At 61.7% G+C, this 13557-nt stretch overlaps 1 protein-coding gene across 1 annotated transcript; it reads left to right on the top strand.

The window, feature by feature from the left end:
* The first annotated feature begins 46 nt into the window (after nt 1-46).
* On the top strand, nt 47-13145 carry NPDC1 (neural proliferation, differentiation and control 1). The gene is made up of 9 exons (XM_042838368.1): nt 47-242; nt 7156-7299; nt 10474-10581; nt 10934-11110; nt 11203-11269; nt 11678-11762; nt 11868-11947; nt 12113-12209; nt 12824-13145. Exons 1-9 carry the CDS (start codon nt 47-49, stop codon nt 12899-12901), a joined length of 1032 nt encoding a protein of 343 aa, XP_042694302.1. The 3' UTR covers nt 12902-13145.
* Nucleotides 13146-13557: the final 412 nt, after the last annotated feature.

Here is a 13557-nt window from a genome sequence, read left to right as displayed (position 1 = left end):
GAGGGGTTCCCGGCGGGTGGGGGGGTCCGGGGTGCGGCACGCGGCGATGAGCCGAGAGCGGGATGGGAGCCGTCCCTCGGTGCGGCGCTCCCCGCGCTGCCGCCCGCCGTCCCGCGGCGCTCGTCCTTCGCTCCGGGACGGGTCTGAGGGCGGAGGTGTCCGGGGCGTCCCGCACCGCGTCCCGGAGGGGTGCCGGGCGGCCCGGGAGAGGGAACGGCGCCGAGAGCGAACGCCGCAGGGCTGTGCGCTGCGCTCCGGTGGCTGCGCTGGGAGGGCAAACAAACGGAGCTGCTCTGCTGCCCGAGCGCCGGGGGATGCGTCAGTCCGGCAGGGCGCTGCCACCCCCCCGCTGCTGCGCGCTGTGCTGCGGGGCGCACATCGGGCGACGCGATAGCGGGAGCTGCTCCTGCTTTCCTTTTTCTTTCTTCTTCCCTTCCCAGCAGCTCTGTGCATGGCCTGCTTTCTCTTTTCTTCGGGGGATTTTGCTTTGTTTTGAAGGCCTGGTTGTCAGCGCGCAGCTCTGCAGGGCCCGCTGTGTGCCCAGGGCTGTGATCCGGTGCCCCTCTGGGTGCTGCTGCAGAGATGGTGTTCCTGCACGGCTCTTGGCAGTGCTTTCTGCCCCACTGGCTGCTCAGGCCCGGTGCTGCCCTCTGCTCCCAGCATTGTTTGCAGACAGGCATTGTTTGCCCGGCCTGCCTGGTGCTGTGCTGGCTGCAGACAGGTTTGGTCGTCTCCCCGGGGGGCTGCAGGCAGGTTTCTGTGTGGTCACACGCAGTGAGGGTGAAGCCCAGTGTCACCCCGCTGGGGGCACGGCAGCCATCAGAGCCACCCAGGGACTGTGACGCACACTGCAGATGTGCTGGGCAGCCACCAGCCCTCCAGCGTAGCCTCTTCTGGCTCTGAATTTAAGGCCGCCGCAGAGCTAGGTGGTTCACCTGGAACTGAGGGCTCAGGGCAGCGCTTCTCCTAGAGGAACCATTCCTGCATTGAGCTGGGGGATCCTCAGGGGCTGCTCTGGGCTGTAGGACCTGGTTTGTCCACGGTTGCACGGTGGCTTTGCAGCACGGCTCAGGCTGAGGCTCTGCTGCTGTTGGCTTTTCCCCAGGCAGAGGCTGGGGATGTGCTGCAGTTTGGAAGTGCCGACAGCAGCAGCATCCTGTGGCTGGGAGCTTGGATTTACAGGGCACGCAGCGACTCGTGGGCTCTATCTCCAGGAGACTTTTGGGGCTGCCCTGCCCTGTCCCTCTGTGCACGGCTGCTGTCCACTGGGGCACTGCTGCACAGCCAGGAAGAGAAGCACTGGTGCTCCTTTCCAGGAGGTCCAGCAGTCTCCTGGGACACAGATGGTGTGTGGCACGGGGATGTCTTCACCTTGTTCTGGGATGGAGGAGGGCGACAGCTGGTGCCGGAGGTGGTGCAGCTGATGCTGGAGCTTTGGTGTTCCCCACGTGTCTGCCCAATGTGCACGGCTCCCAGCAGCACTCGTGTTTCCTGGCTGGATTTTCCAGAGCATCAGTGAGAGTCAAGACTTCTCACCGCTTCTCGAGAAATTTGGTCACCAAATTTGATCTGTAATTATAAATGAAAAGATTTCCCACATGGGATGGCAGCAGAGAGGGGTCTCGGAGCCCCACACCATGCAGGTTGTGGCGCTGCTGTTTCAGTCTGCGGTGAGCAGAGGCTTCCAGGCTTCTCTGATTTTTCTTGAGACGCAGAGCATCATCTGAGTCATCGTGGTCACGATGGTCAATATCCTTCTTCATGCCTGTGTGACAGATGGATGTCACCCAAACCCCCGCTGCAGAGGGGGCTGCTGACCGTCCTTGCTGGCCAGGGCCGCTGTGCTGAGTGATGCCACCCAGGACTGCAGCTGCCCTTTCTCCAGGCGCTACCCCCACAGCTGTTCTGCCACAGGAGACTCTGGTGCTGTTGTGGCCCCTGCTGACCCCTCCAGCACGCCCAGATGAGTTTGAGACATTTGCCTGAAACAGTCCTTCTGGGCCATCGGGGTATTAAGGGACGTAATCGGCTTAATACCGGCTTCGTGCTTAGGGGGTGGCTGGGGATGGGGGTGTCGCAGGGTGGGGGCCGATGGGGACAGATGGGTCACAGGGTTGGGGCTGATGGAGATGGGAGGGGTGGCCCTTCCCCTGGGGACGGGGGCAGCGATGGCTCCTGCCCTGCGCCTTAACCCCAGCCTGGGCCATGCATGTGGTGCTGTGTGCCCGCGCTGGGCCTGGGCTCTGCTCCCTGCAGCACAGGGCCCTGGGCTCCCGCCCCATGGTGCCACCGCCGGGTGTTTTTGTGGGGCTCTGCTCCCCACCTTCCCGGCCCCGGGGCCACATCGCCTCTCCCAGCCTGTGCTCTGCATGTTTTATCTACAGCAGCTGTTGCGAGGGTAATAAGAGCACCGAATGGAGGCAGCAGGCCTATAATTAGCCATTTCACGAAGTAAGGATAATTGCAAGGGGAAGAAAGTGGCCGTTAAGTGCCTGGAGCTGGGCAGGAGCCCTTGGGTGGGCAGGATGGCAGTGTGGTGCTGCAGCAGGCCGGGGCTCGGGCAGCCCCAGATTGAAGCATTTTGTTCCCCCACTCCGAGCGCTTTGCATGGGCTGCTGGAGCGCGCTGCACCGAGTCCTGTTCCCGTATGGGCATTTTCCATTTCCTCCAATTGTGTGTTTTGAATTCAAGGAAGAAAACGCAGGCAGAGCGGGAGCCTTCACTCCATCCTCCCGCCCGCAGAGCGCCGCGATCACGGCTGCTCCGTTTTGTGCCCAGCCCCGTGCTGCCCCGAGCAGCGCCTTTCTGGCTTTCAGACAGAGCCCGCGTGGCTCCTGCGCTTTTGTTTCCCTTCTGAGGAAGGAGGCGGAGGTGGCACAGAGTGGGGACAGAGTCCAGCTCTGTGCACAGTGACGGTCCCGCTGCTGGGGATGCTGCGGCGCTGCGCGGCTGCCGGCGATTATCTGCGAGCCGCCCGCTAAACTGGCAGAGAGAGACCCCGATAATCCGCCGGTAATGTGACCCGGCGCTGGGCTGCGGCGCGCGGCCGGCAGCGCTAATTATTGGCTTGCTGGCTGGAAACGAGAAGCTTTGCTTGAGCCAGCTTCTACCACACCGGGGAAAAAAAAAAAAAAAAAAAAACAGAAGAAATTTCTGGGCACTTGCTCAGCTGTTTCACCTGCAGCCCTTCCCCGGGGGCCCTGGATGTCGCCGTGCTGTGGCAAAGCACCGTGCACCCAGTGAGGGCTGCAGGGCCACCTGTGAGGGGGACGTGCCCTCCGTGCCTGGAGCTGCAGGCGCTGCCCACATCCCTGGGCGCACTGGAGCTGGGGGCTGCATTGGGGCTGGGGGCAGCGTGTGGTCGGGTGGCGTGGGCAGGTCAGGCAGACCCCCGTGCAGCTGACTCTGCTGCTGCCGCCACCTCCAAGCTGCTAGAGAGCGTTGTGTTAGCAAAATCGTGCCTGATCTGTCTTCACTAAAGGCTTCCAAATGTCTGCTGGAGGTGTGGGCCGCCAGCTAGGTGTAGGAGGGCTGTGGCTGTGGGAGCATCTGGCCCCAGTGGGCGCAGCGCTGCTGCTCTGAGGCCGTGGGTCTCTGCCATCCCCGCCTGCTGCAGCCAGCAACTGTCGGGTCAGGCCACCAGAAGGAAGGTTGGTGGTATGTTAGGCTGCAAGGACAGCAAGGTGCTTTGTGGCACCGCCGACAGCCTGTGGTCCCTGTGGAGCCGCTTCAGGTCTCCCCAGCTCCATCCACGTCCCATTGTGCCCCATCAGCCTGCCCCGGGAGAAGCCTACGTGCTGCTTGGTTTGCACCAAGGAAATTGCGTGCAGCATCTGTTTCTCCTCCTCTTTCTTTCTTTCTTTTTTTTTTTTTTTTTTTTTTTTTTTTATTTCTTCCTGATTATGTGAAGCTAATGATGCGTGGCTGGAGGGTAGCCCTGCTGCTGCAGAGCTGATACCAAAACCTCCCTCTGGAGCTGACCAAGAGCTGTTCCCAAGAGGAGGACAGTGTGACCACAGTGGCCACCGACCCACCTGCGGGTTCCTGTCCCTGTTCCCTGCTGCCCCCGGCTCTCTTGTGGCTCTGAGCGTGCCAGCAGCCTTGCCTGCTCTTGCAGCACTCGGGAGCCATTCCCATCCCCCACTGCCATCTCCCTTTCCTGCAGCGCCCATTAATCCCACTCCCGTTTCCATAATGTGCCCAGCAAATTGCCAAGGCGGTGAATTGTAATTTTTCTGCCCAGTAAGGGGTTCTAGGAGCAATGAAGTCCTGCTCCTACAGCTGGCACAGGACAGGGCCCTTCTGGGAGAGGTTTCTTCTGCTGTGAGGCCCCTGTGCATTCTTCCCAGCAGTGAGGCTGGTGGTGGCGACCTCATCCCAGTGTGTTCCCCTGCCCTGTGCCACCTGGGGGCAGGCAGACCCAGCCCTGCCCCTTGTCACTGACCCTGGCACGGATCCTACCCGTGGCTGTGGCACGGGGCGCGTTGGGGGCAGCCAGTGCCGAATCCCTGCACCCGCCTGGCTGGCGAGCACAACATCCAAACAAGGCGAGCGCCGTGAGGCACGGGCTGGGGAAGGCGCTGGCGTTGCTCAACCAAACCTGCCAAACCAGGAGGTGGGCGAAGCTGCAGGGTGATTTATTTGCAGCCTTTGGCGTGGCACAGCAGGAACGCTGATGCAGGTTGTGTGGGAGGTTGGTGGCGGCAGGGCAGCGGCGTGGGGTGCGGGCTGCGTGGCCGTGTGCTCAGCTCCCAGGAGCAGCAGTGCAATGTGGCTTGTGCAGGTTTTGCTGCCTGCTTCTAAGTGCAAGACCGAGGGACAAGGGCCAACACGCCAGCTCTGCGTGCCTGTTGCAGAATCCAGTTGCTGGGGTTTGCACTTAGGGAAAGCGCTTGTGAAGCACCGGGGGCAGGAGGGGTCGCTGCGCTGCATTTTGGTGACAGGAGCACAGCAGCGATGTGAGCAGCGTGACACTGCCAAGGGGCTGTGAGCTGAGGTCAAGCAGCACGTGGCCGTGCAAGGGAACACAGCCGCTGCTGCACACCTGGAGCGAGGCTGGGAGGAAAGCCCCAGTGCTGCCAGCTCACAGGAAAGGCTCGGGGGCAGGCAGGCAGGCAATGAGTGGCTCCCACGTCACCAGGCCAGAGGAGGAGCAACCTTGGAGCACCGCTGCGGGCTCCCACCAGCTGTGCTGTGCTCTGTGCTGTGCTCTCTGCTGCCCTTACCTGTGCTGCTGAGTGCTGTTGGGTCGTGCGTTCAGCGGTGCTGGAGGTTCTCCAGGAGCCTCTTGGGTGCACTGCTGCACTGCTGGGTGCACTGCTGGATGCATTGCTGCACTGCTAGGAGCACTGCTGAGCTCCTGAATGCCCCACTGGGTGTGCTGTGCTGGCACTGGCAGCAGAGCTGGGGCCCTGTTAGCCCAGAGGCTGGGTGTTACCCGTGTGCAGCACTCATATCAACCTCCTGCACTGATTAATTTCCCTCTTACGTTAACTTTTACCTTTTCACCTGCTGCATTTATGCACCAGGGAAGTTTCCTGTGTTCCATTAATACCCGGATATCCTCCTAGAATTTATTTCATTTTCACCTGTATGTTTTGGCCAGGATGTGAAAAAAACCAAAACCCTTTCCCTGGGGCTGTGAATGCCAGCAGCTCCATGTGCCGTCAGAGTGCCCTGGCAGGCATGCGGCCTTGGTGCCAGCTGTCCCCACTTGGGTCTGTGGGGATGGGGAGTGCTCTGGGGAGCTCTCTGACCCGGGTCACCCATTTTGGGGTGTGTGTGCGTGTGTGTTTGTGTGTGCGTGCACCAGCAGCTCTCTGAGCAGCTCCCGTGCTCGGCACTGGATCCACTCTCACATGCCCTTGGCTCAGGCTCACGCTGCTGTTTGTTTTTCCACGCTGGCTGCAAGGTATTGAGCTCTCTCAGCCCTCCTGTTGGGGCCTGCCCTTGGGGCACTGAGCCTTCCTCCATGGCTCCCCACCAGAACCTGGTGCCAGGCTGCCTTTGCCTGCACTGGGGATCGCTGCCCACCTGCGGGAGGTTCGGTGGAGCATCCTGTTCCCAGTTGGGTGCTGGGCCCCACGGCCTGGCTGCTGGGGCACAGGGCAGGGCTTTGGAGGGCTCTGAGGGCCCCAGAGCCAGCATGGCAAAGCGGGGAGCCCCAGCAGCACACCCTGCAGCAATATCTGCTCGCTAAACACCGATTGATGAAACATCGGGAGCTTAATTAGATCAGTGCCCGTCTGTCTCGCTCCTAATCCCAACCCGTGACAGCTGCACAAGCACAGCTCGTTCCTCAAACAGAGATAACGACCTATTATATATTGCAGGCTGCTTTATTTAACTGGTTGCTGGGTGCTGGCTGAGCACGCCAGGGCTGTGTGTCCGTCACTGCCTCCCCTGGGGCCATGGGCGTCCCCGGCCCTGCGGCTGCCATGCAACCTTCTCTGCACTGAAGCTAATGTTTGAAGTTTTGGTGGGGTTTTAAATGAAATCAGCATGGCCTTGAGTGAGAGACGAGGGTGAGCAAGTGGCAAGTAGAGGAAGTCCAGCTCCTGTGCCTAAGCCCCCAACTATTTTCCCATTGTGCAATTAATTCACCTCTCTGCACAGTTCTGCACAGCTGAGCCCTGCGCTGGCTCCAAACAGATGGCCTTGGGCTGGGCTCTGACATCCCAACACCCTGACATTCCAACACCCTGGCAACCTGACACCCCGACACCTTGACATCCCAACGTCTTAACACTCTGACACCCTGCCATCCCAACACCCCAACACCTTGACTCCCCAACACCCTGACAACTCAGCACCCCAACACCCGAGTCTCAGTCCCACGAGTTTCCCTTTCCTGTTCTTGAGGGACAAGTAGCGAAGTTGTTCCTGATGGTGACAAGCAGCAGTGCTGAGGCCCAGGGGCGGGCTTTTGCTTTTTTACCATTTTTGATGACAGCTCCCGCACGAGCATCGGCTGCGTGTTGATTTGGTTCTGGCTGCAGCTGCTCGCTTCTGTGTGGGTGCTGCGGGCGGGGGCTGAGCCCTCAGCACGGGACAGGGATGTGCAGGAGGCACCGAGGGGAGGTGGGGCCCTGGGGCTCGGGGTCCCAGGCAGCGCCCAGCCCCTGCTCCACGTGACGCCTCTCCTCCTGTCCGCAGCGGAGCCGTGTCCGCGGCGCCTGGACTGCGCCCTGCAGCGACGGAAGTTCTGCCCGCTGGGATCGAGCACCTGCGGCCCCTGCCTGCCCAACTTCCTGGAGGACAGCCATGGACACTGCCTGCAGGAGAAGCGCTCGCCCAGTGGTACGTGCCCGTACTTCAGCCCTGCACCCCATGGGAGGCGGTCCCGTGTCTTTGCCCCAAGCTGGGAGCACAGTGGCACCGGCACAGCCCTTCTCCCACCTTCACACCCATCCCTGGGAACAAGGAGCCTGTGCTGGGTGTGCCTGGGGGCCCTTCCTGCTGGATGGGCACCTCTGAGTGGGAGGGGAGAACCACAAAGCAAAGCAGCCTGGTGCTGTCAGTCAGAGAGATGGGTGCTGGAAAGGGGGTGATGGATGGGTGCTGGGTAGGGTCTGTTCATGGCATTCAGCAGCAGGCAGGGGTGGGTGTCCTGCTTGTGTGCTCTGCTGGGGGGGTTGAGTTTATTCTGTGAAGTCTTGGGAGCAAATTTTCCTCTTAGAAGTGCTGCATCTCCATAGCAACCCAGCTCTGTGTCGGTGTGGCAGGGAGATGCGGGGCCACAAGCAGCATCCTCTGCTGGGGGTGCCTCCACCTCTGCTCCTCCCATCCCCACAGCCACCATCATCCCGGCTGTGGCTTCAGGCAGCATGCCGGCAGCTGGCTCGCCTTCAGCCCCTTGTCTATGTAGGAGAAGACAGAGACTCCTGAATCCTCTGTTTGAGCATGCTGGAGTCCATCAGCATCCTGAGGCTGCCCACAGCCCTTTTCAGGGAGGCACTGACTGCTCTCTGGGTGCTTTTGCATCCTAAGTGCTGATCCTGCATTTTACTCAGGCAGTGCCTGGCTCCTGGCTGCATCAGTGCATCTGCAGGGTTCTGCAGGGGTGCAGAGGAGCTGTGACAGCTGCACTGTGGAGGGGAAGGGGGGGGAAGATGCAGTGCCAGCTTGGAAACTGTGGTTGCCATGCCCTCAAGGATGCCTAACCCTTTAAAGGGGCTGCCCACACAGCCGTGCTGCCCACGCCGCCCCTTTAAAGGGTCAGGCATCCTTCAGATGCTTGCGACTGCCAGTGACGCCGATCCTGGGATCCCAGCTGCTCACTGCAGTGCTGCTCCTGCGATTGGCTCCCGGCAGCAGCGTGGGCAGGAGCCAGGGCTCCTCTCCCTGGTGTGGGCACAGAGCTGTGCGCTGCCGGCTCGGCTGTGCGGGGTGAGAAGTGCCGCTTTGGGTCTGGAGCAGATGATGCACGTGAGCCGCGTGTTCCTACCGTTGGTGACGGCGTGCATGGGGGTCTCAGCGTACCCTGCGCAGCACCAGCACAGAGGTGAGACGGGCTGTGTGGGACTCTGCCTGCCTGCTGCGAGCCACCTCGGGCTTGTGGCGGGGTCTGAGCCCCCCGTGCTTTGGGAGGAGCGGGGCTGAAGTGGCGGTGAGTTTGTGCTCAGCATCAGTGCTGCTGCTGCTCGGTCCCCGTGGCATGGAGCCCGCAGCGCTGCTGGGGCTGGTGGAGATGGGGCTGATCCTACAGAGCGTGAGGGAGAAGGAAGGGGGCTACTGGGCCGGCCCACTCCCTTTAGCTGCACTTCCCAGCACTCAGCAGGGATCTGCAGCCTCGAGGCAGGATGGTGTGGATAAGGGGATTTGTAGCAAGGCTGCGCCTGCCTGCAGCATTTGGGCATTGCCACTGTCAATGCACCTGGGACAGCATCTCTCCTCCTGCCTTCCTCAGGAGACCGTGGGCAGAGAGTGCGAGGCTGGGAGCTGCTACTGCCATCAGAGGGCACCCAAGCCCTGCTGTCCCCAGCCTGCCAGCCGCCCCCTGTGCCCCTGTGCTGCCCTTCACCCTCACACATCCTGGGGTAGGGCTGCACTTCGTGCGCCGGTGCTTCATTGCTCCCCCCTCGGTGCCCCTCCCTGCACTGCAGGCAGACAGACGTGGTGGTTGCTGGGGAAGTTATTTCTCTGTTGCTGTTAAAATTAAATGCTTTTAAAAATGTAATGGCCAAGAATGAAGAGGCGAGCGCTTGTTTCAAACCGAGTGAAATTGAGGTGCGGGATTTTTAGCAGCTGAAAGGGAATGTGGAAATAAGAACTGGTTGATGCAGGTGAGTCACTTGCCTGGGTTCTGCTGAAAGCGAGCACATGGCTGTAGTGTTCTAACGCCGCTTTAAATGCACAGAGCTCTGTGCTCTGTGTCCCACAGAACCCTGTGAGCGGCCCTTTCTGTCTGCTCACCGTTGGAGTGGTTTTTTGAGTTGTTTTTTTTTTTTAGGCACATCACATTGATGCTCTGGAAGTATCAGCAGTTACGGCAGCATCTGCCCAAAGCATGGCTGTGACATGGGCCCTGCACCCCAATACTGCAGGCACAGACACAGCCCAGTTCTTCCAGGGAATCAGGGTAGGGTTGGGATTGGGATTGAGGTTAAATTTGGGGTTAGAGTTAAGGCTGGGGTTAAGTTTAGGATTAGGGTTACAGCGATGGCTCTTCATGCTCATTTTGGAGCCTTGTGTGCACACATTTCAAACCAGGGGCTGAGATTCTCAGCCAGGCCTGTGATCCTAGAAGGCAGCAATCAGGGAAGCACGAGGAGCAGTTCTGGGAACCATGAGGGCTGTGCCTCCCTCTGCTGAGCTAAAGTGGAATGGGTCACATAGGTGCTGAGCTGTGACCTCGCTGTCCTGCTGCACTCCAGCCCGGCCGTGGTTCCTGGGCCAGCCCACGGTGTCCCCGTTTGAGGCTGATGCTTGGCTTAGGCAGGCAGGCAGTGGCTGTGAGTCACAAGGACAGGCGGGGGCGGCCGAGGGGCTCTGTGCCCAGCTGGGAAGGATCGGTGTTTATTTCCAAACACTCCAAGTGATGACAAATTCCAGAGGAGCTGTAATTGTTATAACCTTGAATTTTCCGGGAACCGAGCTGCCCGCACCTTGCCTTTGAATGTCTTGATTTACCCTCCAGGGCTTCCCACCGGGGACAGCCTTAATGCAGCAATTGAGAGGGAGCAGGGAGGTCTTCTGGCTTTGAAGCTGAGTTTGATCCTGTTAAAAGCCGCATATGTGAGCAGCGGGCACCGCGAGCAAGGCTCGGTGCTTCCCCTGCAGCTCCGTGCCGCTCTGCGCTGCAGCTCCACAGGAGGGCACCCCCGGGCTGTGCCACGCCGTGGAGCTCCAGGCTGAGCTCCGCAGCACCGCCTCAGCCCCATCCAGGGTGATGCTCGCTCTGACCGCAGGCTGGCTTCTCCCCTGGCGGCCGGCCAGTGCGCCCACCTCACACCCGTGTTTCTCCTGGTGCAGGGAGGACGTCTGTTCCCAGCTTAGAGGAAGAAATCGACTTTCTGGCAGACGTGCTGGCCAGGCAAGATGCTACCCGTCCCCACGCCCTGCGAGATGGCAAGCCCAGGAGTAAGTGCTGCTTGCGCTCAGTGAAGTCCCTCTCAGGCCTCTTGTGGGAGCTAATGGGGCAGGGGACTGCACCAGGGCTTCTGTCAGCTCCTGGATGGGACGGGGCGGCAGTGGCAGAGGCACAGGGCCACACGGCCCAGCCCTACTGCTGAGGTGTCCCCTGCTCGCCCAGTTCCTGACCCCAAGAGGTTTGGGTCGCACCAGCCCCAAACTGCATGGCTGCACATCAGGCACAACGGCTCTGCTCACACCGCTCTGCTCACACCGCTCTGCTCACACCGCCCTGCTCACACCGCTCTGCTCACACCGCCCTGCTCACACCACCCTGCTCACACCTGGCTTTGTCCTGCAGCCACCCCTTCCCCCACCGGGAGACAGCGAGCGCCCAGCAGGCTGAGGCAGGAGCTTCTGCAGCGGGGCCCGGCCAGCAGCAAGGCAGCTGTCACCCTCCCCACCTCTACCACTGCCACTGCACCGAAGTACCCCGTGGAGGCCGCCCCTGTCCCTTCGAATGACGATGTGGTGCTCGGTAAGGCCGACGACACGGGCGGTGACTGGGCTGGCTCTGCAGTGCTGGGTGTGCTGCTGTGCCCTGGGGCTCAGCACAGTTTCCCTCTGCAGGGCTGATCGTGGTGTGCACACTGGCTGGGATCTCCGCTCTGATTGTGGCTGCAGTCTGCTGGTGCAGGTGAGCTGGGTCTGCTGGTAGCAGTAAAACCCTCGGTGTCCCTCAGTGTCCCCATGCCCAGGGAGCTCTTCTCATGCTCTTCTTCGGGGCTTGGGGAGGGCTTGGAGGAAAGGCAAGAGCTGTCTTTGATGGTCCCAATGCAGACACAGTAGTGTTCGTGTCCCCTTGAAGTTGGGGCTGGAGGACAGGCTCCTGGGAGATGTTGGCACCTGCTGTGGCATCACTGCAGCACTGGGTGCCAACACCACACATTGGTGGCTCATCTCCAGCTCCCTGTGTGCCATGGCCTGTGGGATGAAGGTGGCTGTGACTTTTCCTGTGCCATGGCACAGAACAGGAATCAGGGTGGGAGGGCACCTGCTCTTCCCTGGAGCTGCTCCTGCCAGCACTGTCTTCTCCTCCTGTCAGGCTGCAGAAGGAGGTCAGGCTGGCACAGAAAGCAGACTACTCGGCGCAGAGAGTGGCCAGTCCTCTGCCCTATGACAAGATCTCGGTAAGGAGCTGTTGCAGTGGGCTGGGATATGTTCCCCACGGGGCCCTGCTGCTGGGCACTCTGCTCTCTGGAGCGCTGCCCTCACGCTGCCGCTGCTCTCTCCAGCCTGGGGACAAGACGCTGGCTCAGAGCGCCCAGATGTACCACTACCAGCACCAAAAGCAGCAGATGCTCTCCATGGAGAAGTAAGCAGCCTCATCTTTGCCAGAGCTGCCAGGGCTGAGCATCCCAAAAGCTCAGAGGACAGCTCGTCCTTCCGGAACCCCCCAACCCCAGCTCTGTCCTCGGGCAGCACCATCTGGGTGGCTGTCCGTGAGCTGGGATCCCGTTGACCTCCACTCTCACCACAGGCATAAAGAAGAGCCCAAGGTGCCGGACTCCGCCTCATCTGATGAAGAGAACGAGGACGGAGACTTCACGGTGTACGAGTGCCCCGGGCTGGCTCCGGTAAGGCGGCTGCAGGGCGGCTGCGGCTGCGGCTGCGGGGGGGTGCGGGACCCCGTGCCCACAAGTGGCAGGAAGGCTTCACCAAACCCCGAAGCAGCCGAGCCCGTCTGCCTTCCCGCTGTGCCCTTAGCCCCGAAGGCTGCTGCGCTGTGTCCCGAGATGTGCCCCTCTATGGGGCCGGGACGTGGGCGCGGGGCGAGTGTCCCGTCCCGTCCCGGTGGCCTCGAGCACGGACTGTCGCGGCTCCTCGCCTCCCGGGGCCGGAGGGGCCACTTCTGGTCCAGCAGCTCGAAGGGACTCGAGGCAGGGCAGCTCCTGACAGCCCTGGGTACAAAGAGCACAAAGCGGTCTCGGAGCCGCCTTTCACATGGTAATGGTGCGGAGCCCGACCATCAGGGCTCAGATTAAGGGTCATCATTACGTCTTTACAGGCCCATTAAGGGACAGTTGACGCAGTCTGGGCGATGAACCCCACTGCTGCCAACGCGGCTCCGGTCCTCCCGGACGGGCTTCTGTGCCCCCCGAGGGCTCCGGGCCCAGCGCTGTGCACGGGGGAGGGGGGGTTGACCCGCAGGCCCTGACCGGCCGCTTCTCCCCTCCATCTCGCTCTGCAGACCGGAGAAATGGAAGTGAGGAACCCACTGTTCGACGACTCCTCCCTGCACCCCCCGAACCCCAGGGTGCACCCGTAACGCCCCGCGCCCGAGCTCTCTGCGGACCGCACGACCCGGGCAGGGCACGGCCCCCCCCGGCGGACTGCTCGACGCCTGCCCAATAAACACCCACTAACAGCCGTGGGACGGGGGCTGCCCTGCTTCAAGCGTCCTTGTCCTCTTTGCCGCTGTGATCGCGTCCCTGCCGCCGCCCGCTGCTCCGGGGCACCGAGGGGGCCGGGGATCCCCGCTGTGTTGTGCTTTGCGGAGGGCAGGGGTCCGTGTCCCGGTGCTGCATCCTCAGCATGGCAGCGACCCGCTGTGAGGTGGCCCTGAGCCGCCCTGTGCAAGCCGGGGGGCCGGAGCTGAGAGCAGTCCCGGATCCGCTGAGCCCCGGGGTGGGGGGACCCTGTGGGCTCACTGCAGGCGGAGGTCGTCCTCGAGGCCATTGCAGCTCGCCAGGATCTGACCCCAGGCCTCGGTGCGATGAACGGTCCAAAGGGGTTCAGCATTTCAGTTTTAAACCGATGGGGGAGGAAGGAGAGGAGCGCAGGAGCCGCAGGCCGGGGGCACTCGCTGTTCTGCAGTGCTGCGCTGCTCCCTGAGCCCCATGGTACCCACAGGATGAGCGTGGCTGAGCCCAGTGCCGAGCAGAGGCACCCCCTGCACGCCATCTCCCCCAGCACCTGCCCTTC

Source organism: Centrocercus urophasianus, unplaced genomic scaffold (assembly GCF_019232065.1).
Source record: "Centrocercus urophasianus isolate 14NV4802_14NV808 unplaced genomic scaffold, USGS_Curo_1.0 seq_780, whole genome shotgun sequence".
NCBI classification, from domain to species: domain Eukaryota; kingdom Metazoa; phylum Chordata; class Aves; order Galliformes; family Phasianidae; genus Centrocercus; species Centrocercus urophasianus.
This window is presented reverse-complemented; position numbering and strand designations above follow the sequence as displayed.

Excerpts from the sequence above, each read along its gene's own strand:
- NPDC1 (XM_042838368.1), top strand. The coding sequence starts at position 47 with ATGAGCCGAGAGCGGGATGGGAGCCGTCCCTCGGTGCGGCGCTCCCCG. Across the intron at positions 10,582-10,933 it reads GCGAGATGGCAAGCCCAGGA|CCACCCCTTCCCCCACCGGG; the intron begins GTAAGTGCTGCT and ends TTTGTCCTGCAG. Across the intron at positions 11,763-11,867 it reads TGCCCTATGACAAGATCTCG|CCTGGGGACAAGACGCTGGC; the intron begins GTAAGGAGCTGT and ends TGCTCTCTCCAG.